This window comes from Mobula hypostoma, chromosome 2 (assembly GCF_963921235.1).
Source record: "Mobula hypostoma chromosome 2, sMobHyp1.1, whole genome shotgun sequence".
NCBI classification, from domain to species: domain Eukaryota; kingdom Metazoa; phylum Chordata; class Chondrichthyes; order Myliobatiformes; family Myliobatidae; genus Mobula; species Mobula hypostoma.
This window is the reverse complement of record NC_086098.1, coordinates 6,752,309-6,776,316: the sequence shown is the minus strand read 5'-3', so window position 1 is coordinate 6,776,316 and position 24,008 is coordinate 6,752,309. Positions and strand designations below refer to the sequence as shown.

Here is a 24,008-nt window from a genome sequence, read left to right as displayed (position 1 = left end):
AGTTAACAAATTTCATGTCACATGCCGGTGATAATAAAAGCTGATTCTGATTCTGCAAAGCTAATGAAGACCTATCGACACAGACTAAAGTCTGTCACTGCCGCCAAAGGTGCATCGACTAAATACTGACCTGAAGGGGGTGAGTAATTATGCAGTCAATTATTTTGTGTTTTATATTTGTAATAAATCTAGACCAATTTGTAGAAATTTGGTTTCTCTTTGACATGGAAGTTTTTTCTGTTGATCAGTTTCGTAAAAGCCAAACTAAATCCACTGTGATTCGATGTTGTAAAACAATAAACCATGAAAACCTCCAGGGGATGAATACTTTTTATGGGCACTGTATTCATAGAATGATTGTTTGTTTATAAAGTGATGCTAAGCACAGGAAATGTCTGTACATAATGTGGCTGACAGGGAATGATAACATAGTGGCGGCTGAGGGTGTGGAAGGGTGGGTTAATCGATGGAGGTAATGATCAGATTTACTGCTTGGGGAAAGGAACTATTTTTGAGTCTGGTGGTCCTGGCATGGATGCTATGTAGCCTCCTCGCTGATGGGAGTGGGACAAACAGTCCATGGGCAGGTGGCTGGGATTCTTCTTGACATGACTTGCCTTAATGTCACTGTTCCATGATGCAAGCTAAAGAGTAGGTGTTTTGCTCAAACTTGATCAGTTTGTCATTTGTAATGCAGGGTCAACTTCTGAAGCTTCCACTTTCGTGTCTGTATGTAACAGTGCCCGTCCGCTCACCTCTCCGTATCTGCTGCTTTGTTATGGACAAGGACCAGAGAGTAGCAAGTATCAGCCAGGCATGTTTCTCCTAAAGACACTAACCATTTAATACACTCAGCGCCACCCTACTGGGCTCACCTGTACACCTGCTCATCACTGCAAATATCTAATCAGACACTCAATGCATAAAATCATGCAGACATTGTCAAGAGGTTCAGTTGTTGTCCACGGGAAGAAATGTGATCTAAGTGACTTTGACCGTGGAATGACCGTTGGTGCCTGACAGGGTGGTTTGAGTGTCTCAGAAACTGCCGATCTCTGGGATTTTCACACATAGCAGTCTCTGGAGTTTACAGAGAATGGTGTGAAAAACAACAAGCATTCAGTGAGTGGCAGTTCTGTGGGCAGAAATGCTTTGTTAATGACAGAGGTCAGAGGAGAATGGCCAGACTGGTTCAAGCTGACAGGAAGGTGACAATAACTCAAATAACCAGGCGTTCCAGTAGAAGAACATCTCTGAATGAACAACACGTTGAACCTTAAAGCGGATGGGACAGCAGCAGACGACCATGAACCTACACTCAGTGGCCACTTTTTTTTAAGTACAGGAGGTTCCTGATAAAGCGGCCATTTTATTATCTTTGATACTGATCATGTCTACAATATCATTTTTGCTGCAGACTTTAACTCAACACTCGGTGCTGGAAACAGTACGTTAAAGAACTGGAAACTCTTAAGTGGGGCTTGAGGAAGGGTACCATCAACAAGGTTGTAATTAAAAGAAATATAGGAATCCTCACTATAGGAAGGATGTGGAAGCATTGGAAAGGGTACAGGGGAGATTTACCAGGATGCTGCCTGGTTTAGAGAGTATGCATTATGATCAGAGATTAAGGGAGCTAGGGCTTTACTCTTTGGAGAGAAGGAGGATGAGAGGAGACATGAAAGAGGTGTACAAGATAATAAGAGGAATAGATAGAGTGGATAGCCAGCGCCTCTTCCCCAGGGCACCACTGCTCAATACAAGAGGACATGGCTTTAAGGTAAGGGCTGGGAAGTTCAAGGGGGATATTAGAGGAAGGTTTTTTACTCAGAGAGTGGTTGGTGCGCGGAATGCACTGCCTGAGTCAGTGGTGGAGGCAGATACACTAGTGAAGTTTAAGAGACTACTAGACAGGTATATGGAGGAATTTAAGGTGGGGGGGTTATATGAGCGGCAGGGTTTGAGGGTCGGCACAACACTGTGGGCCAAAGGGCCTGTACTGTGCTGTACTATTCTATGTTCTATGTTCTATAAATATGTAAGCCAAAAAAGGGTTAATTTTCTATCTGCTTTTCTTTTCATACAGTGCTTTTCTTCATGTTTTATCCATTCATAAAGACCCTGCCCCCCCCCATGCTGGACCCCCTGCAGTTCGCTTATCGTTCCAACTGCTCAACAGACGACGCCATCACCATCACCCTCCACCTGGCCCTCACTCACCTAGACAAAAAAGACATATACGCTCCAATGCTGTTCATAGACTTCAGTTCAGCATTCAACACAATCATTCCTCAGTGCCTGATTGGAAAGCTGAAACTGTTGGGCCTGAACACCTCCCTCTGCAACTGGATCCTAGACTTCCTGACTGGGAGACCTCAGTCAGTCCGGATCGAGAGCAGCATCTCCAACACCATCACACTGAGCACGGGGGCCCCCCAGGGCTGTGTGCTCTGTCCACTGCTGTTCACTCTGCTGACCCACGACTGTGCTGCAACACACAGCTCGAATCACATCATCAAGTTCACCGATGACACGACCGTGGTGGGTCTCATCAGCAAGAACGATGAGTCGACGCACAGAGAGGAGGTGCAGTAGCTAATGGACTGGTGCAGAGCCAACAACCTGTCTCTGAATGTGAACAAAACAAAAGAGATGGTTGTTGACTTCAGGAGAGCACGGAGCGACCACTCTCCGCTGAACATTGACGGCTCCTCCGTTGAGATCGTTAAGAGCACCAAACTTCTTGGTGTTCACCTGGCGGAGAATCTCACCTGGTCCCTCAACACCAGCTCCATAGCAAAGAAAGCCCAGCAGCGTCTCTACTTTCTGCAAAGGCTGAGAAAAGTCCATCGCCCACCCCCCATCCTCACCACATTCTACAGAGGTTGTATTGAGAGCATCCTGAGCAGCTGCATCACTGCCTGGTTCGGGAATTGCACCGTCTCGGATCGCAAGACCCTGCAGCGGATAGTGAGGTCAGCTGAGAAGATCATCGGGGTCTCTCTTCCCACCATTACAGACATTTACACCACACGCTGCACCCACAAAGCTAACAGTATTGTGAAGGACCCCACGTACCCCTCATACAAACTCTTCTCCCTCCTGCCACCTGGCAAAAGGTACCGAAGCATTCGGGCTCTCACGACCAGACTATGTAACGGTTTCTTCCCCCAAGCCATCAGACTCCTCAATACTCAGAGTCTAGACTGACATCTACATCATTTATTATTACATTGTAATTTGTCCTCTACTGTGCCTATTGTCTTGTTTATTCATTATTGTACTGCACTGTTTTGTGCTAGTCCTGTGTAGGTCTGTAGTCTAGTGTAGTTTTTATGTTGTTTTACGTAGTCTCGTGTAACCTTGTGCTCTCTCACATAGTCTAGTGTAGTTTTGTGTTGTTTCATGTAGCACCATGGTCCTGGAGGAACGTTGTTTCATTTTTACTGTGTACTGTACCAGCAGCTTATGGTCGAAATGACAATAAACTTGACTTGACTTGACAAAAGGTTTAAGGAATTGATATGGTCATCCAATTAGCCACAGGCAAGAACTAAAGCAGAAAACACAATCCATAAGGCTTGCAATGAAATCAATGCTCCCAGAATTACCCACGCATCATGCTCTTCCTGATCCAACACTGAATCCTTTCGCAGATGAATTGGAAACTGACAAAAATAATAACTAAAGCAGACATTTTCATGTGTGAATGGAGACCGAGTAACGTCCTAGTGAAAATCAGGGACGGCAACTCTTTAAAAGCTGATTTCAGAGCCGTGTCTTGCAATCTGAAAGTTTGTATTTCTAATTAAATTTTCCTTCATTTTTACAATTTTTATAATATTTAACTGCTGGGATTAGTAACTTACAAGCAGATTTGATTCACTATAAGTACAGCGTTTCCATCTAAATTCAGAGCACTTACCATCACACTCATCACCCTTCTGCTGAAATCCCGCTTTGCAGACGCACTTGCCGATTGGCACCAGCCACTCGCCCTCGGCACTGCAGTGCATCCTGGGAGGATTTTCTGCCTCCTCTTCCGCGTCGCTGACGCAGGCGCCGTGCACCTCCACCAGGGACGAGAATTCGGATCCCGTCACCGTGTCGGGGAAAACCGCCAGGTTCTCCACGATCGACCAGCACTTCTTGTAGTAAACGCGGACGGACACCAGGGCAATGCAGGCTCCCACATCCTGGAAAGCCAAGTAGAATCCCTTTCTCGAGAGGGGCCCGATCTCCCGCAGCTCAGTGTTGAGCTTCATGACACGCTCTCCGAGGTCTCCTTGAGTAAAACTTTCATCGGCTGCGATGGTGTCTATTTTGAGGTACTGCGACTCCTTAATGTTCCGGCCTGCATCCGAATCGCTCTCAAAGTAATACAGGTTAAACGTCTCTTTGCATGTCCCCAAGACTCCTGGAATGCTGTTACAATCCCTCAGGGTAAACTTCATTTCCACAAATATCCTCTGGGCATTGCCTCTTGCAATCCAGTTAGTTCTCAGCCAGTTGTTCTGGTTAGGCTCCATAACTCGGCACACCTGATATGTGCGAATGGGGATGTAATTCTCGTCTACTCCACTGATCTCTTCCCACTGAAAGGCAGAAGAACAAGATATAATTTTCCCAAAGCAGATAATTTTAAAAAGACCAAAAATATTGTAAAGCACATTTCCATATTTGTTAAGAAACGTTTGGAAGTATTTCAAGGTTCAAAGCAAATTTATTATGGAAGTATGCACATGTCACCATACACTACCCTGAGATTCATTTTCTTGCAGGCATTCACAGTAAAACAGAGAAAGACAGCAGAAGCAATGAAAAAGTGCAGATAAAGGCAGACGAACTACCCAAAGCAGACAAACAGTTCAAACAAATAAACAAACATCTGAGGCCTCCGTTGGTCAGGGTCAACCATGGATAATGCATCCCAGCTGTCTAGATTTGCAAGCCAGGGCAGTACGATACGGAGGGCAAGCTGTTCCCCGTGTAACAGGCTCCTCATCTCCAGGCAGCTGGTGAACCCAAAGAAACGGCAGAGTCCGATACAATTTGGCACCAGCGGCGTCACAGGAGTTGCCAGTCAGCGTTGAACTCAACATAGGACTGCCTTATGGACTCCAGCTCCGGACTTTTCCCTCAGGGTTTACTCGCGAAGCCTTCCCCATGAGTGGGTCTAGCCACAAGTCAGCAGAGGTCTGAACTCACAGCTTCCCTCCTCCTAGACGAGCTGCCGACCGTAGCTGATGAGCCCCATTTGCTCACAGCAAAAGGATTTCAGGCACCAGTAACCCGCCTCTGACCCTACCTCTGTCAGCAGAAATGGTTCCACCGGACCTAGTAGCTAAACCACATGTGAAGGCCAGGAGCTGGACCTGGTTGTCAGAAGCTACTGAGACACACGCTGTTGATAGCATTTAATAGGTAGTGGGACCTTATCCACATGAGCACCCCCAGCTATTTCGATCTTACGGAACAAACAGAAAAACAGGTTTATAGATAGATAGATTGGTGATAGATAGACAGATAGATAGATTGGTGATAGATAGACAGATAGATAGATTGGTGATAGATATACAGATAGATAGATAGGCAGATAATGCTGAAAACATGATTTGTAGAGTCCTTGAAAGTGGGTCCTTAGGTTGTAGAATCAGTTCAGTATTGAGGTGAGTGAAGTTATCACTTCTGGCTCAGGAGCCTGATGGTTGAAGGGTAATAACTGTTCCCTGAACCTGCTGGTGTGGGACCTAAGGCTCCTGTACTTCCTCCCTGAAGACAGCAGCAAGAAGAGAGCATGGTCTTGACAATGGATGCTGCTTTCTTGTGGCAATGCACCTTGTGGATGTGCTAACTGGTGAAAATATTTTACTTGTGAAGAGAAAGATTTACGATCTTAAAGAAAAATAACTTCATTTGTCGCATGCGCAGTACATGAAAACATACCATTTGCATCAAATTAAATCAGCGAGGATGTGCTTGGAGGCAGCCCACAGGGTTACCATACTTCTGGCACCAACATAGCATGACTACAACCCACTATCCATAACTGGTATGCTTTTGGAATATGGGAGGAAGCCAGACGGTCACGGGAGAATGGACAAAATCCTTAGTGGCAGGAATTCACTCAAATGGACTGGAACATACCAAAAAGATCAAGGATTTCTCTTCTGTTCTGTAAGACCTTAACTCATTTTTCTTTCCTTGACAAACCAGGGAGTATTATAGATTAGGCAGCTTTAGAGTATTGGAGATATAATCAATGTGTTATGAGTTCAGAACAGAGGCAATTATATTAAATCATTCAAAGACAATGCCAGCATCAAACTATCCCACAGAATCCATGTCGTTCAACAAAAGAATCATAGCCAACAAAATGATGTCATTAATTCGATTCCACCAGGAACACCTTTAACACCTCTTTACAGCATAGTACAACATCCTTAAAATTGGATAAGGATAACTCATTTATTTATTGAGATACAATGTGGAATAGGTCCTTCGAGGCACAGCACCCAGCAATCCCCTGATTTACTCCCAGCCTAATCACAGGACAATTTACAATGACCCATTAACCTACCAACCGGTACGTCTTTGGACTGTGGGAGGAAACCGGAGCTGTGGGAAAACCCACACGGCGACGGGGAGAAGGTACAAACTCCTTACAGGCAGCGGCGGGTATAAAGCATTGTGCTGCCCTAGTATCATGGGGGTTCTACCACCGATCTGACACTACAAACTGGTTTGCTCTGAGCACTGGTTTGTGAACAATGACCACAGGAGCCTTACACAACGTAAGCGCAATGCTATTCCAGCACCAGCGATCACTGACCGGGGTTCCATTCCTACCACAGTCTGACAGGAGTCTGTTCGGCCACCATGTGACCATGTGTGTTTCCTCCAAGTGCTCTGGTTTCCTCCCACATTTTAACCAAGGAATTATGGGTTAGGGTTAGGGTTAGTGAGTTGCAGGCGTCAGCATGCTATATTGGCAACACAGCAAAATTCTCCCCATTCGATTTTACGCAGATGACGCATCTTACTGTATGTTTTGATCCACATGTGACAAACAAAACTAATCTTTTGCAACAGAAACAGAATGCTGGAGGAACTCAGCAGGTCAGGCAGCATCTATGGAAATCAACAGGCAGTCGACGTTTCAGGCAAAGACCCTCCATCAGGACTGGAAAGGAAGGGGGGAGATAACAGAATAAAAAGGTGGTGGAGAGGAGAGAGGAGAGAGGACAAGCTAGAAGGTGACAGGTGAGTCCAGGTGGGTGGAGAGGGGAATGAAGTAATAAGCAAGGAGGTGAGAGGTGGAGGAGGCTGGAGAGGAAGGAATCTGGACTTATTTCCTGGCATGATTTACATATTATTATTTAATTATTTATAGTTTTATATTGCTATATCTATACTCTATTCTTGGTTGATGCAACTGTAACGAAACCCAACTTCCCTCGGGATCAATAAAGTATGACTATGACTATGACTAATAGGAGAGGAGAGTAGGCTATAGGAAAAAGGGAGGGAGGAGGAGAGAGTAATCATAGGCAGGTAAGCAGAAGAGAGAAATAGAAGGAGGAAGGGCACCAAGAGTAGGTGATAGGCAGGTGAGGAGAAGTTTTTGTACCCAAGGGCTTCGCCTACTCATAGTGTTTCTTAACTCCAGTGAATGGTAGGTCCTCAAATGGACTGTTACTGTCAAATGCCCTGTTTGAGTTTCCAGTTTCCAATATTCTGCAGAAGTGCACATTCTTAATGGAACTCCAATATGTCAGTCACTACCTGAACATTCACACGTACCTGCTAGTCCAAGATGTCAGAAAGCAATTCCAGCTCATTGTATCAATCATCTTCACTCCACCCAACCCATCCTCATCTCCGGCCAGTGACCAGATCAATAAAGAAAGGTCAATTGATTGAGGGATTATTGGATCTGTCCAGACATTGCTCAGTATGTTATCCTGGTCAATCAATGACCAGCAATTGTAACTCAGAGGTGTTTATAATGCAGTAAATGGCTCTTCCAATGGTGAGCTGGACTTAACCCATGAGCGGTTGGATATCTGGCCTAATTCAATCCACTGGTCATTACTTGGCCATTAGCTACACTTCACCTGAGTAACTCTTACATTTTAAGGAGCTTATGTAAAGTTCTATACATTAAATATACAGGCAAGAATTCAAAGTTCAAAGTATATGTCACCATATTCAAAATAAAACAAAAGAATCTTCAATAAAATCTAAATATAACCAAAGATTGATGAATTGTCGAAACGTTGAACTGATTCCACAGCCTATGGACTCATTTTCAATGACTCTACCACGTGTTCTCAATGTTGTCTATTGTTTTTATTTACATGGTTTGTCTTTTTTTGCACATTGGTTGTCAGTCGTAGCTAATGCAAAGTTGAATTGACTTTATTAGTTACATCCTTCATATACAGGAGGAGTAAAAATCTTTACGTTACATCTCCGTCTAAATGTGCAATGTGCAATTTATAGTAATTTATAATAAATATTATGTACAACAGGACAGTCAATATAACATAAGAATACGGTTGGTGTCGGCATCAGTTAATCAGTCTGATGGCCTGGTGGAAGAAGCTGTCCTGGAGCCTGTTGGTCCTGGCTTTATACTGCGGTACCGTTTCCCATTTGGTAGCAGCTGGAACAGTTTGTGGTTGGGGTGACTCAGATCCCCAATGATTCTTTGGGCCCTTTTTACACACCTGTCACTGTAAATGTCCTGAATAATGGGAGGTTCACATCTACAGATGTGCTTATAAATTCTATTGTATTTATTTATTTACCTGTAAAATACCTGCAAGAAAATTCATCTCAAGGTTGTATATGGTGACATATCTCACCACCCATGAATACTACTGCACTACGTTTTTATTTCTGTTTTGGCACTACTTATTTAATTTAACTATTTAATATACTTACCGTAATTCAGTTTTTTATGTTATCACTTATTACTTTGTACTGCTCCCACAAAGTTAACAAATTTCATGACATATGCCAGTGATACTAAATGTGATTGTGATTCAAATATGTACCTGTACTTGGTAATAGATTTACCATAAGACCATGAGACATTGGAGCAGATTTAGGCCATTTGGCCCATCGAGTCTGTACTGCCACCTCATCATGGCTGATCCAAAGAAACATCCTCTCTACATCCACTCTGCTGACGCCTTTCAACGTTCGATAGGTTTCAATAAGTCAGCCATTATTTCCTCTGAAATATACTGAGTACAGGCCCAGAACCATCAAACACTCCTAATATGATACGTAAACCTTTCAATCCCGGAATCATTTTCACGAACCTCCTTGCAATGTCAACACATCCTTCCCTAATAAGGGGCCCAAAACTGATCACAGTATTCTAAGTGAGGCCTCACCAGTGCTTTATAAGGCCTCAACATTATATCCTACTTTGAACTTTAATATGCAAAAGAAAACAAACATTGCTAATAAATAAGACTGAGAATTTGATCTGACCCGTTGCAGGTCCTTGCCTGTATTCATTGTCAAGCCTGACACATGGCCGCTTAAGCAGGGTACTAACGAGGAATTGATGCCATGGGAAGTACCGTGGTCATCCCTGGACACCCGCTGGGTATCTGAGGCTTATGGGATACCCTAGAATGCAATGCAGCTGTCAGCAAAGAGGATCAGGTGATTTTTTTCTCTCTCTCTAAACAGCCAATTTGCGAGGCAAGAAAGCATTCCCAGCGAGACAGCTGTTCACTTGACTTTACACTGTGAAATAAGGGAAGAGGTTGGGAGTGCAGCTGCAGATATGAGAGACACCAACCTTTATGTTCATAATATGGGTGTACCTTTTCTGTCTGTCCATAGGTACCTGAGAATCTCTGGTTCATCAAAAAAACACCACCGGTTTCTTTAGTAAAATCCTCAATGAACACATGATGCTCAAAGATGGTCGCATCTTTCTATGGTCCTATCTATGATCACATCTTCAGGCTTAATAAAGCACTGGTGAGGCCTCACTTGGAGTATTAACATAGAAACATAGAAAATAGGTGCAGGAGTAGGCCATTCGGCCCTTCGAGCCTGCACCGCCATTTATTATGATCATGGCTGATCATCCAACTCAGAACCCCGCCCCAGCCTTCCCTCCATACCCCCTGACCCCCGTAGCCACAAGGGCCATATCTAACTCCCTCTTAAATATAGCCAATGAACTGGCCTCAACAGTTTCCTGTGGCAGAGAATTCCACAGATTCACCACTCTCTGTGTGAAGAAGTTTTTCCTAATCTCGGTCCTAAAAGGCTTCCCCTCTATCCTCAAACTGTGGCCACTCGTTCTGGACTTCCCCAACATTGGGAACAATCTTCCTGCATCTAGCCTGTCCAATCCCTTTAGGATCTTATACGTTTCAATCAGATCCCCCCTCAATCTTCTAAATTCCAACGAGTACAAGCCCAGTTCATCCAGTCTTTCTTCATATGAAAGTCCTGCCATCCCAGGAATCAATCTGGTGAACCTTCTTTGTACTCCCTCTATGGCAAAGATGTCTTTCCTCAGATTAGGGGACCAAAATTGCACACAATACTCCAGGTGTGGTCTCACCAAGGCCTTGTACAACTGCAGTAGTACCTCCCTGCTCCTGTACTCGAATCCTCTCGCTATAAATGCCAGCATACCATTCGCCTTTTTCACCGCCTGCTGTACCTGCATGCCCACTTTCAATGACTGGTGTATAATGACACCCAGGTCTCGTTGCACCTCCCCTTTTCCTAATCGGCCACCATTCAGATAATAATCTGTTTTCCTATTTTTGCCACCAAAGTGGATAACTTCACATTTATCCACATTAAATTGCATCTGCCATGAATTTGCCCACTCACCTAACCTATCCAAGTCACCCTGCATCCTCTTAGCATCCTCCTCACAGCTAACACTGCCACCCAGCTTCGTGTCATCCGCAAACTTGGAGATGCTGCATTTAATTCCCTCATCCAAGTCATTAATATATATTGTAAACAACTGGGGTCCCAGCACTGAGCCTTGCGGTACCCCACTAGTCACCGCCTGCCATTCTGAAAAGGTCCCGTTTAGTCCCACTCTTTGCTTCCTGTCTGCTAACCAATTCTCCAGCTACACCAATACCTTACCCCCAATAACATGTGCTTTAAGTTTGCACACTAATCTCCTGTGTGGGACCTTGTCAAAAGCCTTTTGAAAATCCAAATATACCACATCCACTGGTTCTCCCCTATCCACTCTACTAGTTACATCCTCAAAAAATTCTATGAGATTCGTCAGACATGATTTTCCTTTCACAAATCCATGCTGACTTTGTCCGACCATTTCACCGCTTTCCAAATGTACTGTTATCACATCCTTGATAACTGACTCCAGCAGTTTCCCCACCACCGACGTTAGGCTAACCGGTCTATAATTCCCCGGTTTCTCTCTCCCTCCTTTTTTAAAAAGTGGGGTTACATTAGCCACCCTCCAATCCTCAGGAACTAGTCCAGAATCTAACGAGTTTTGAAAAATTATCACTAATGCATCCACTATTTCTTGGGCTACTTCCTTAAGCACTCTAGGATGCAGACCATCTGGCCCTGGGGATTTATCTGCCTTCAATCCCTTCAATTTACCTAACACCACTTCCCTACTAACTTGTATTTCGCTCAGTTCCTCCATCTCACTGGACCCTCTGTCCCTTACTATTTCTGGAAGATTATTTATGTCCTCCTTAGTGAAGACAGAACCAAAGTAATTATTCAATTGGTCTGCCATGTCCTTGCTCCCCATAATCAATTCACCTGTTTCTGTCTGCAGGGGACCTACATTTGTCTTTACCAGTCTTTTCCTTTTTACATATCTATAAAAGCTTTTACAGTCCGTTTTTATGTTCCCTGCCAGTTTTCTCTCATAATCTTTTTTCCCCTTCCTAATTAAGCCCTTGTGAGCAATCTTGGGCCCCCTTATTTAAGGAAGGATGTGCTGAAACTGGAGAGGGTACAAAGAAGGTTCATGAACCTTATTCCATGTTTGTCATATGAACAGCATTTGATGGCTCTGGGTCTGTACTCACTGGAATTCAGAAGAATGAGGGGTGACCTCATTGAAAACCATCAAATGGTGAAAAGCCTTGATGGAGTGGATGTGGAAAGGATGTTTCCTATGGTGGGGGGAGGAGTCTAAATCCAGAAGGCACAGCCTCAGAAGAGAGGGATATCTAGAACGGCGAGAAGGAATTTCTTTAGCCAGACAGTGACGAACCTGTGGAGTTCTTCACCACAGGATGATGAGGAGGCCAAGTCTTTGGGTATTTTTAAGACAGAGGTTGATAGATTTTTGATTAGTGAGGGCATGAAGGGATCTGGGGAGAAGGCAGGAGATTGGGGCTGAGAGGGAAAATTGCTCAGCCATGATGAAATGGCGGAGGGAACAGACTCAATGGGCCAAATGGCCTAATTCTGTTCTTGTATCTTATGGTCTTGTGGTCTTACTAATATGGGTCACATGGACAAGCAATGGGACTACTTGTATCAATCCCCACAGAGGTTCTAAAGCCAAACCATCAGAAGAGGGGAATAAGACCAGGCCATTTGGCTCTTCGAGCCTGCTCTTCAAATTAATAAAATTACAGCAAATGTTTATTGTATTTATTTAGAGATACAGCACAGTAACATCCCCTTGAGGCCCAGCGAGCCAATTCCACCCCTATGACCGGTTAACCTACTAACCCGCGACTTTGGAATGCAAGAGGAAACCCGAGCACCCAGAGTAAACCCACGTGGTCGCGAGGAGAACGCACATTTATCTCACAGATCCCAAGAACTGAGCCCAGGTTGCTGGCATTATGCTACCGTGCTGCCCCATTTCGAATCAGTCGTATAAAACTGGGAAATCCACAAGATTCCTTGATTCACTGGTGTCCAAAATTCTATCATGACTATAAGCTGGGACTGAGAATTCCCAGTCCTTTAACAAAATAAGGTTCTTCACACATGGATTGAAGCAATTATTATTCACTTCAGTACTAAAGTCTTTCAACTGAGACTATCATCTCTAATTTTAGACTTCTCTCAATTTCCAAACATGTACTGGTTAGCAGGTTAAATAGCCATATGAATGTAATTGTGTAACAAAGACACTTTCGGACGGGAGGGCCTGTCACCGCGTTACCGCTAAATAATTGTAAAAAGTCAATACATACAACTATGGAAACTTGGAACTAATTTGGGTAAAACAGAATATTCAGATTAATGTCTATGGATATTCTGAGTGAGCTAACACTCAAAACCCAGGCATTAATCTTTCTGTTTGCTGCTCTTATATTTTCAGGACAGTGACATAATTTCACTTAGTAAACATCGATTGACTTTTTCCCATTCGGATTCAGGGAAGATACAATGTCTGCTGTAAATACACCCAATGACTTGGCCTCCACAGCTGTTTGTGGCAATGAATTCCACAGATTCGCCCCCCTCTGGCTAAAGAAATTCCTCCTCATCTCCATTCTAAATGTATGTCCATCTAACTCTGGAAGGCAGACTTGCTCAGCACAATGACCGGATCAAGTAATACCTGTTGGCAGCAGGAAAAGTAGCTGCATTAAGAGCCTTCATGTGAACGAACTAACCAAGAGTGTTCTGTCTAAGACACTCTACAAAGACAAGCTCAGACAACAAAGCCACTCAATACAGCCACCTTCTGCCAAAATTGCATCTCTTTCATCTGATTACCTCAAAGATAAACTGAAACCTTTCTGAAGAGCTGAGTAACAATCCCCTCTAAATCCCATTTATGAAAAGCCCCCCTGTAATGGTGCGGACAACTACTGGAATGTGAAAAGTGTTGATATTCATTTACCTCAGACAGGCACCCTGTTACTGAAGTCCTTCTGCTGTTTCTATGCCGCAAGATTTGCAAGGCTCACACAAAAGCCTCTGCTGGATAACTGACTGCAGGGCAACTCCAGTCAAGGGAAAGTTGTGCCTTTATTGTCTTACACTGCCAGGTAAATTAACCCCTTGTAGGCTGTAAAGTTGTGGATCTTATCTGACCATCGGATATTTGAAATATAATTGCTGTAGGAGAACTCTGTGGCTTGGGAATAACGTTTGTTAATATTCAAATATTATTCACATGGACTGACATGATGCAAAAGTTTACCGTTATGTTTAGTAACTCAAATATATAAAACTAACTGCAAGGAAAAGACAGAGAGACCAGAATGCCTGTCTTAATTTCCTTTTTACTTTAAGCGTGGTGTGGTACTGCATGGAGAAGTGATAACATATGCCATCACATATAACACGTAATGAATTATTTAAACGAACGAGAATGCTTAATCTCGCAATATTTACAATATTACTCAATTATTAAATGCACAACTTTTACCATTTCTTCTCTTAAGATGTCAAATATAGTCCAATCAGATGAGATTAAAATGTCAACCTTTTGGCATTCTAAATGCTGTGAGATTTGGCGAATTCTGAAGGAGCTCAAAACGGCAAAATCAGGAGTCTGTCTGGCAGATTCATGATTGTTTAATGTCATTTCTTGTACACAGGTGTAAGGAGAATGACATAATTGTTACTCTGAATTCCATGCAGCACAAAGAAAATAGAAAAACAATAATAAAATAAGATACACAATAAATATAAATGCATAAGATAGCTTATATTTGATTGTATGTCTATAAAGTGACACTAGACTACATAAGGAGACTGACGAGTGGTGAAGTTATTGGGTGGAGGTGTTGATCAGCCTTGCTGCTTGTGGAAAGTAAATGCTTTTTGAGTCTGGTGGTCTTGGCATGGACATTACATAACCTCCTCCCTGAACGGAGTGGGAGAAACAGTCCATGAGCAGAGCAGGTGGGATCCTTCATGATATCGCTAGCCCTTTTCCTGTGCCTTTCCTGGATGATGGGTAGACTTGTGCCAGTGACGCATTGGGCAGTTCTGACTACTCGCTGTAGAGCCTTCCGGTCCATCGCAGTGCGGTTTCCATAGCAGACAGTGATGCAGCATGTTAGGATGCTCTCTACTGTGCATCTGTAGAATGACGCCAGTATATCTGTGTATAGTACAGCTTTCTTCAGCCTCCTCAAAAAGTAGAGGTGACGGTGAGCTTCCCTGATTATCTAGGATGTGTTTTGGGGACATGAGAGGTTGTGTGAGACATGAACTCTCAGGAGATTGAAACTGCTCATAGTTTCCACTGCTGTGCCACCGATGTAAAGACAGGTGTGAGTGGTACGAGTTCTCCTGAAGCTGTCTTACTGACACTGAGGAAGAGGTTATTTGCCTGGCACCTCCTCTCTATAGGCCGTCTCATCACTGCTGGTGATGAGCCCTTCCACTGGGGGGGTGGGGGGGGCGGGGAGGAACGGTTGTGTATCCTGACTCTCTAAAGTCGGTTCGTTAGGACGTCCAACACCCAGGTGCACAGTGGTATATTTAGACTGAAGAGAGTAGGATCATAAGATATAGGACCAAAATTAGGCTATTCAGCCCATCAAGTCTGCACTGCAATTGTATAGCAAATAAATTGGCCTCCGCTGTCATCGGTGACACTGAATTTCACAGAGTCACCACCTTCTGGCTAAAGAAATTCCTCCACATCTCCCTTCTAAAGGGATGTCCTTGTATTCTGAGGTTGTACCCTCTGGTTCTAGGCTCCTCCACTATAGAAAATATCCTCTCCACATTCACTCTTTCTTGGTCTTTCAATATTCAATAGGTTTCTACGAGATATACCCCCTCCTCATTCTTTCAGAACTCCAGCAAGTACAGGCAAAGCCACCAAATGCTCCTCATACGTTAACCCTTTCACTCCCGGGACCATTTGCATGAAAATCCTCTGGACCCTCTCCAATGCCAGCATATCTTTTCTTAGTTAAGGTGCCCAAAACTGCTCAAAGTACTCCAAGTGCAGTCTGACCAATGCCTTATAAAGGCTCGGCATTACATCCTTGTTCTCTCTCTCTCTCATGGAAGGTGAGAAAATTGCTGAATAAGTGAACACGTATTGCACGGCGGAGTTATTGTATCCCTGACTTCCCTGTCTTTGCCATCATCAATACTGACACTGAACGTTACATTAACATGTTTCATCTGAATGAGCACACATATTAATTAAATTCATGAAAGACAACTCAAATATAAACATGGAGATTTCATCTTCAAGATTCTGACACAGCATTGCTTGTGTTTGACAGACCATTTTGTCTTCTGATGGTGAATGCTGAAGGTGCTCTAGTTTCACTGAATAACCAGTCTATATATTTCACAGTGTTCGTACTCAAAGGTCAAAGTAAATTTAATATCAGATTACTTTATATCACCACCTACTACCCTGAGATTCAATTGCTTGTGGGCATTCACAGAAGAACGTAGAATAACAATAGAATCATTGAAAAGCTACAGACAAAGACTGAAAAAACAACCAACATGCGAAGAGGACAAACTGTGCAATACTGAGACATACTGAGGGTCCTTGAAAGTGAGTCGATAGGTTGTGGAATCAGTTCAGTGTTGAGGTGAGTGAAAGTATCCACACTCTTTCAGGAGCCTGGTGGTCGAAGGGTAATAACCGTTCCTGAACCCGAAGGTGTGGGACTCAAGGCTCCTGAGCCTCCTTTCCAATGGTGGCAGCAAGAAGAGACCATGGCCTGGTTGGTGGGGCACTTATTGTCGTTGTTACCTTGATTCATTTAATTTATTAGTATCATATATTTCTGTGGAATAATTCTAATTTACTTTTCAGAATTTTGCAATTTTGAAACATACAACTTAGCAGAAGTCCTTCCTGTACAAATTCAACTATAAATATGTGTTCCAATGTTCTGATTTAATCAAAGCAAATTATTCTGAAGTGCTTGAAACTTTTGCTCAGGGAATTGTGTCCTGTGAATTATATGCAAGTAGCTGTCGACCCCTGAGAGAAGCATAGCTGCACTGTTTAAGGTAAGTTCTAGTGAGGCATAAATTTTAAAAAGAAATTTATACCTAACTGGGAAATGGGAAATGAAACATATAACCAATATCAGAAAGATATCTCACAAAATTAAAGCAAAACTGGGTTATTACTTCACTTTGCACCAGAAAGATGAATAGATAATTAAAAAAAATATTCATATTAGGAATAAAGGGTTGATGTTTCAGGCCGAGACCCTTCATTAAATCCTTCCTTGGCCCAAAACATCGGCCCTTTATCCCCTTCCATAGTCATTGCCCGACTTGCTGGGTTCCTCCAGCATTTTGTGTGCATGAGGTATTCCAGATTTCCAGCAACTGCAAAATTTCCGGTTTATATTATTCATATTGATGTTGCATAAATAGTTAGTGCGTTCATCATTTATGTAATAACTTGTTTGCTACAGTATTCACCATCAGGTGCTCTCCATTTTCCTGAAATATCCTATAAATACCACAGACACCATCATGGAAAAGGCTGATTCCAGCCAGTCTGTGTTCTGGGTTTAGCTCCAGAATGAATATAAAACCCTCCCTCACCCATTCACTGTAAGCAATATAAACCGGACAAAATTCTGTCAGGGGAAACTATTTAGATCAGAAGTCTAACAGCCTACTCAGGTAGGGTATTTATCCATTGCATTCCCCTGGAAACTGAAGTGTCTCCCACCAGTAATGAAACAAAAAAGAACTTATGGATTTGCTCCATCTGAGGTTCACTTGAGCAGTTCAGGAGGACAAAGAGAACTGAAGTGGAAGTCCTTTGAGTAGGTAGCAGAGCTGGGAGTTGTGTCTCCTTTTTGGGAACCTTTTGTGGGACAGACAAGCTGTCGGTAAGGAGTTGGCATGTTCTTCCCATGACCACGTGGGTTTCCTCTGGGTACTTCAACTTCCTCCCATGGTCCAAGGACGTACTAGTTGGAAGGTTAATTGTTCACTGTAAATTGTCCCACGATTTAGCTAGGGTTAAATCAGGGGATTGCTGGCCAGCACATCTCGAAGAGCAGAAAGGACCTATTCAGGGCTGTATCTCAATAAATAAGTCTGAGTTCGTCCTTGTAGACTGCAAAAGACTTGCTGTATATCACGTCATACAGCGGGTGTGCAAACTGTCTGCTGTTATCGTTGAATTGTATTAATTTGTTTGTTATAGTGTTGATCTTTCAGCAATGGAATTGTGTCCAAATTTTTGTCCTGCGTTAGGTAAGTACATCCTTCACTTCAGATCACCTTGAAAAGGAAAATGGAGGGCTACGTGGGAGGGAAGGGTTAGATGAACCTTGAAGTATGACAGCGCACGGTGGCCAAACGCCAAAGAGCCTGTACTGTACTGTAATATTATATGTTCTATATATAATTCAAAACTTCAAGTTTTCATATATCTTGTTATTACGAAATTAGCTTCATAGCTTCATACTCCTTGAGTGGAATTATACAAAACACAAGAGATTCTGCAGATGCTGGAAATCCGGAGCAACACACACAAAATGCTGGAGGAACTTTGCAGGTCAGGTAGCATGAATAAACACTTGATATTTCAGGCTGAGACCTTTCATCAGGACTCATGAAGGGTCTCTTCCTGAAACATCAACTGTTTGTTCCTTTCCACAGATGTTGCTTGACCTGCTGAGTTCCTCCAGCAATTTATGTGTATGACTCTGATGTTAAACAAATGCTGGCCTGATTTAAAATTAGCTTTTTTATTTTAAGTATTTAATATATTTGATATGGGATATAGTTAAATTAATTGCCCTAAATAAAGTGCAGGCCTCACAAAGTTCCTTACATCGAAATTTCCCAAAAGCAATTAAAATAGCACAGTTATTTCTAACAGAAAGAGCAGTTAGAGAAAGGCTAAATGAACACATCTAGCCTTTTATTAGTTTTATTGTTTGTGTGTGTGTGTGTATTGGAAATCAATTGACTGTTATTTATTAAATTCCCATTTGCTCCCAGTCTGAACTATCTAAATGATGGAAAGTGTGATCGATGTTACCTTCTGTGATCTTACATTCCCTTTTAGATTAGTGCTAATTACTTTCAACAGTGGGACTTCTCACTAATTGAGGTGGCAATGTGGTCATTCAGGGCCGCTCTAATAAATGACATCAGCATCATTAAGGACCCCTAATACTCATTGCCCTTGCCAAATTGCAACCTCCACCCACTAACCCACCCCTGCACAGCCTCCACCACAACCACCAGCGCCAGTCACTTTATTTACAGAGCGTATAGTGCTTAGTGTTACTTTATGGGCATGCAATTAATCTATGTAGATTAGCTGTCTTGTGCATTTATATTCATTATGTTTTATTGTTTTTATCTTATTGTCTTTTTTAATGTTGCATCAGATCTGGAGCAACAATTATTTCATTCTGCTTTACACGTGTGTACTGGGAATGACATTAAACAATCTAGAATCTTGAATCAAGGAGGAAATACAGGAGCCTGAAGACACACCACACATAGTTTTATCAACAGCTTCTTCCCCTCTGCCATCACATTTCTGAACGGACAATGAACCCATTTTTGTCCTCTCTTTTTGCACTACTAATTTAATTTATTTTATATTTATTTCCTATCGTAACTTATAGTTCATTTATGTATTTAGTGCCCTGCCATCGTAAGACAACAAATTTCATGACATACGTCAGTGATACTAAAGCTGATTCTGATTCTAAAAAAATAAAACCTATATCGGGAATGCAATTCCGAAGATCCTCAGATTAGCGCTGCCAGCCTTGGCTAAAATATTTGTGGGGGTGGGGGGAAACAAGCTGGAAACGTTGCGCTTACCCCGTCGGCAGGAAAAGAGATCCATTCCAGCTCCGTCTGCTGCACTTTGGAATCCAGTAAAATAACTTCAGGGAAAGAGAGAGATCAAACAAATAATGTGAAGCTGTAGCATCCATGCCAGGACCACCAGACTCAAAAACAGTTCCTTTCCCCAAGCAGTAAGTCTGATCAACACCTCCACCCCTCCACCCCTCCACACCCCCAAACACCACTACTTTTATCACTTCCTGTCAGAGTCACCTTGTCACTTTGTGGGCAGAAAATCAATCTATGTGTAGAAGCTATCTTGTGTATTTATATTTATTATGCTTCTTAATTATTGCGTTCTTTATCTCATTGTGTTGCTTTTTTCTGCTGCATTGGATTTGGAGCAACAATTATTTCGTTCTCCTTTACACTTGCGAACTGCAAATGACAATAATATTGAATCTTGAACCTAATTATATCAACAGAGAACAGTTTTATGACGGGATTAGACTACAGAATTCAATTTAACACTTATCCCAAATCCAAATGAAATTGCCCAAACGGCGCGCAGTACATTACCTAAAGCAGTTGGGACTAATTAAACTGCTTCCAAATTCGGTGATTTGTTACAAATTATCCGTGCTTTCAACACTTTTTATTAATACACAAAATCGTAACGAACCACCTTGCATTCCCACTCAGCCCTCGTTTAGTTTTAAATTATCTTTTAAAGAACCGGGTCTAAATTCCTCAGTTTCTTCGGCCGCTTGTAAAATATTCGTTACTGTGGTGCCCAGCTGTCTAATCGCGCAGAAAAAACAAATAACAGCACCGCTTGCAGTGTGCGCTTAAGCATTTTCAGGAAATGGGAGATGGTACAGCCAGGATTCGCTCTCTCCTTTGACTTGGGTCTCATTGACGAGAATTCACTGTCAATTCTTCTTCTGGGAACAAGGGTTTCGGGCGGACAGTTCGGCGCGGTTTTTTCTCACTGCAGATCGAAGTCGAATCGGATTCTGGCGTCTGCCGGCAAACGTTCGAGCGGGTGTCCATCCCAGTACATTCTCCGCCGAAAATGGGTTTTACACGCGGTGGGGCGCGGGAGTTTAAAAGTCCCCGAACGGACAGGACTCCCGTCCACAGAGTCGGGGTCTTCTGCTCCCGGAGAGAGAGGGGCCGGGTTGCGTGAGGATACCCATAATTTTTATTGTAGTAGGGTCCCACCAGAGGGAGGGGGGCACAGGAATGGCAACAGTCTTACTGGTTTTAGGGAATTTAATAGAACTCCACTGAAAGCACTGACTATGAATGTAGAAATGAAAGATTTCATTCTTGTATTTATTTTTATTAGGAATAAAGTTTATTCAGATATAAAAATTTAGTATCTATTGTTCCATTAATTGTTAATATTGACATCCATTAAAATCAGAAATACTTGAATTTGTAAAATAGATTTTTTAAAAATTAAGACATCAATGGTCAGATTAGCCTCGTAGCCGAGTACTTCATCCTAGCATCGCTATAAACTCACGTTAAACTATAAACCAGGATTAATGTGGAGCCACTGGGTTTTCGTGTGCTCTACGAGTTTTACCCATTTAGTTAGGTGTGCATTGAAATCTCTTAATGTGATCGATGCCCCAGTTAAGTTGGAAGCGGATGAAAACGGAACGTTAACTAACCAGCGCATCGGGAGAGTGTTCGTTCTCAGTAAGATGCTTGACAAACGCTCTACAGTTAAAAGTCAGTCGCGGGGATGGGGGGGGGGGGAGGGATGACAGACAGCTCTACCTCTACCCAGGTAGAAGAATGTGCCGACAGAAACTACAGCCCGCCTCCAAGCGACAGGTAACTCGTACAGACCCACAGACAGCAGGCGACTGCTGCTTCAGAATGCAACTACCGTTTTAATTTTGTTTAAAATCGGAAACAGGAGCTAAACGTTTATTTTTCGCGTGTATTTCATGCCGAACCATTTACCTTATGCAGAGACGTGTGCACATTGTACCTATCTGAGCATACTAATTATATTTAATGCTAAATGTAAATCCCGCAGCAAATTGCTTGCAGTGACTAGTAAACCAATTTATTTAATGCTGAACCATTTACCTAATGCAAAACTATGCATATTATCCTGTTTGATCGTTTTAATTATATTTAATGTCAAGGGTAAATTTGATAGCAAATCGTTTGCAACGACCCATAAACAACAGGCGCAGTTTACTGGTTGTGCTACGGCAAGTTAGTGTTTCGGTCTCGGCGTTTGACGCTACTTTGAAAGGTTTAAATGCGGTTAAAAAGCTGAGGTGCCAACCCGGAGAGCAGAGCGCCGTGATAATTTCGTGATGCCGCTCGGGGTCCGTACGCGAACTTCCCGAAAATTTCCACCCGCTTTAAAAACCGACTTATGTCCCGTATCTGCCACTGTTCCTGCGCCCACTGCGACACCTTCATTTGTAAAGAGTGGAGGCTGCAACCCCCCACGAAGGGGATCGGTCTGTGAAGAGTACAGATATCAGACTGTGACTCAGCGCCGTCTTCTCGTCAACAAGGCGGTCGGGTAATTTGGCAATCTGTAAAATTCGCTTTCATCTTCGCCAGTCCATCCTTCCTCAACAATGTTCAAACTAACTTTCTGCTCCCGTTACGCGGCACTGCCGTTTTTTAACCCCCGTCAGCACGTCTGCCATTCGAAACAGCAGACCAGCGAAATGTAACCCAACTCCTCAGAATTATATATATTAAAAAAACTTTTCAGCGGCGTCCCCAGCAGAAGGGAACTCGGACGACCCGGCTGCTCCGAAACTCTGCCGCTAAAAACTGTTGTGTGTGTCACGTCTCCCCGCGGGTCCGAACATCCACGTCAAGATGCCCGGTTGCATTCGGGCGTTTGCAGCGTTTTACCGACCGGTGCTTGGGAGCTCGATCTCAGCGTTGCAGAGAAGTTTGGATGGTTGGTACATGGGTACATGGTTGGTAGGGGAATGGAGGGCTCTGGTTCACGGAGGCAGTTTAAATGGTGGGCCGAAGGGCCTGTTTCTGTGCTGTACTTTTCTATGACACGTCGGCTCGGGGATGCGACTTCCAAGCGGCAGGAACTGGCCCTGCCACCGTCTGACTTCTCTGCAAGTGCTCGGGATGTGATGTGTCGGCCGGAGAGATTTCCAAATCGTCAAATGCAACGGTTGCAAGAAGGCATGCAGATTTTTTTTTAAAAAAAGAATGAATAAATGATATAGCGGGCCGATCGTCCAAAAGAGGAGGAAACATCAGACCGTTTTGCACGGCTAATTTAAAGAGGATTTATTGCATTTTTTTGTGTGTGTGTTCCCTTAGCTATTGGCACTAAATCTAAAGAGTGCAATGCGCGCCCAACTCCGAGCGTCCAGTGCTGGGACTCCCACTGGCTTGCTGGATGCTCCACTGTCCTTCCCGGGAAAGAGAACGGAGTGGGGAATTTCACCGGCACGAGATCCCCACATGTCCCATCCAGAAGTAGCGGATCGGTCAAGCAAGCAGTCCGTTAAAGGAAGGAGGAGGAGGTAGACTTTTTCAGTTTCTTACCTTCTCTTGCAGCCTGCGTCAGATGCGTGAGAATGGTGCTGAGTACAGAAATGCAGCAGCCGATAATCCAGACAGCGTTGCTGAGCTTGAAGCCCATGGTATAAGCGGTGGCTTGGATTGTAAAGGTTTTTATTATTATTATTATTGACTGCTACTCTGGCAGCAAACTCGCCCGCGTTTCTGTGCTTTAAGTCCCAGGCTCTGGGAGCAAGGCTTATTCCACACACTCAAATAGCGCCCAGTGCTTGCTGAGGGCGGAGATCCGGCCAGCCGCCACGTCAATCACACGGTTCCGGCGCTGATTGACAGCCCCGTCGCCCACTCACGGCACGGGCTTGCGGACAGCGCTGGCCCAAGAGGTGGAGGAACGCCGCCAATAGGAGGGCGAGAAGGGCGGAGGAGGGTTGTTCTTCTCCAATGAAGCCAAGTCCACACAGACACAGTAACACGCGTGGTTGGTGAGACCGGACCGAGAGGGGATTTTGCGCTGCTGCTGAGATCCAGGACATAAAAAAGACACGCGCAGCAGTTAGAGTGAGCCTCCAGAAGGGATTAGCATCGGGGACATCTCTGACTCCGCATGAGATCCGGGACAAAGATTAATAGAGTTAGCAAGATTTTTTTTTGGTTTAACAAAAATGTGACCCCAGAGCACAAAGAACTGAAAGAGCGATAGATACCAAACGGGAGTCAGTCCGGGGAGT

At 43.5% G+C, this 24,008-nt stretch overlaps 1 protein-coding gene across 6 annotated transcripts in view; it reads right to left on the bottom strand.

Moving 5' to 3' along the window:
- The window catches only part of epha7 (eph receptor A7), a 387,886-nt gene extending 364,355 nt beyond the window's left edge, over positions 1–23,531 (bottom strand). For all 6 annotated transcript variants that reach the window (XM_063033193.1, XM_063033210.1, XM_063033201.1 and 3 more), the window contains exons 1-3: positions 23,305–23,531; positions 19,774–19,838; positions 3,926–4,595 (exon numbers count right to left, since the gene is read on the bottom strand). In XM_063033193.1, the coding sequence (XP_062889263.1) occupies positions 3,926–4,595; positions 19,774–19,838; positions 23,305–23,401 (832 nt within the window). In that variant the 5' untranslated portion in view covers positions 23,402–23,531. The remainder of the gene's footprint in view (positions 1–3,925; positions 4,596–19,773; positions 19,839–23,304) is intronic.
- Between the last annotated feature and the right edge of the window lie 477 nt (positions 23,532–24,008).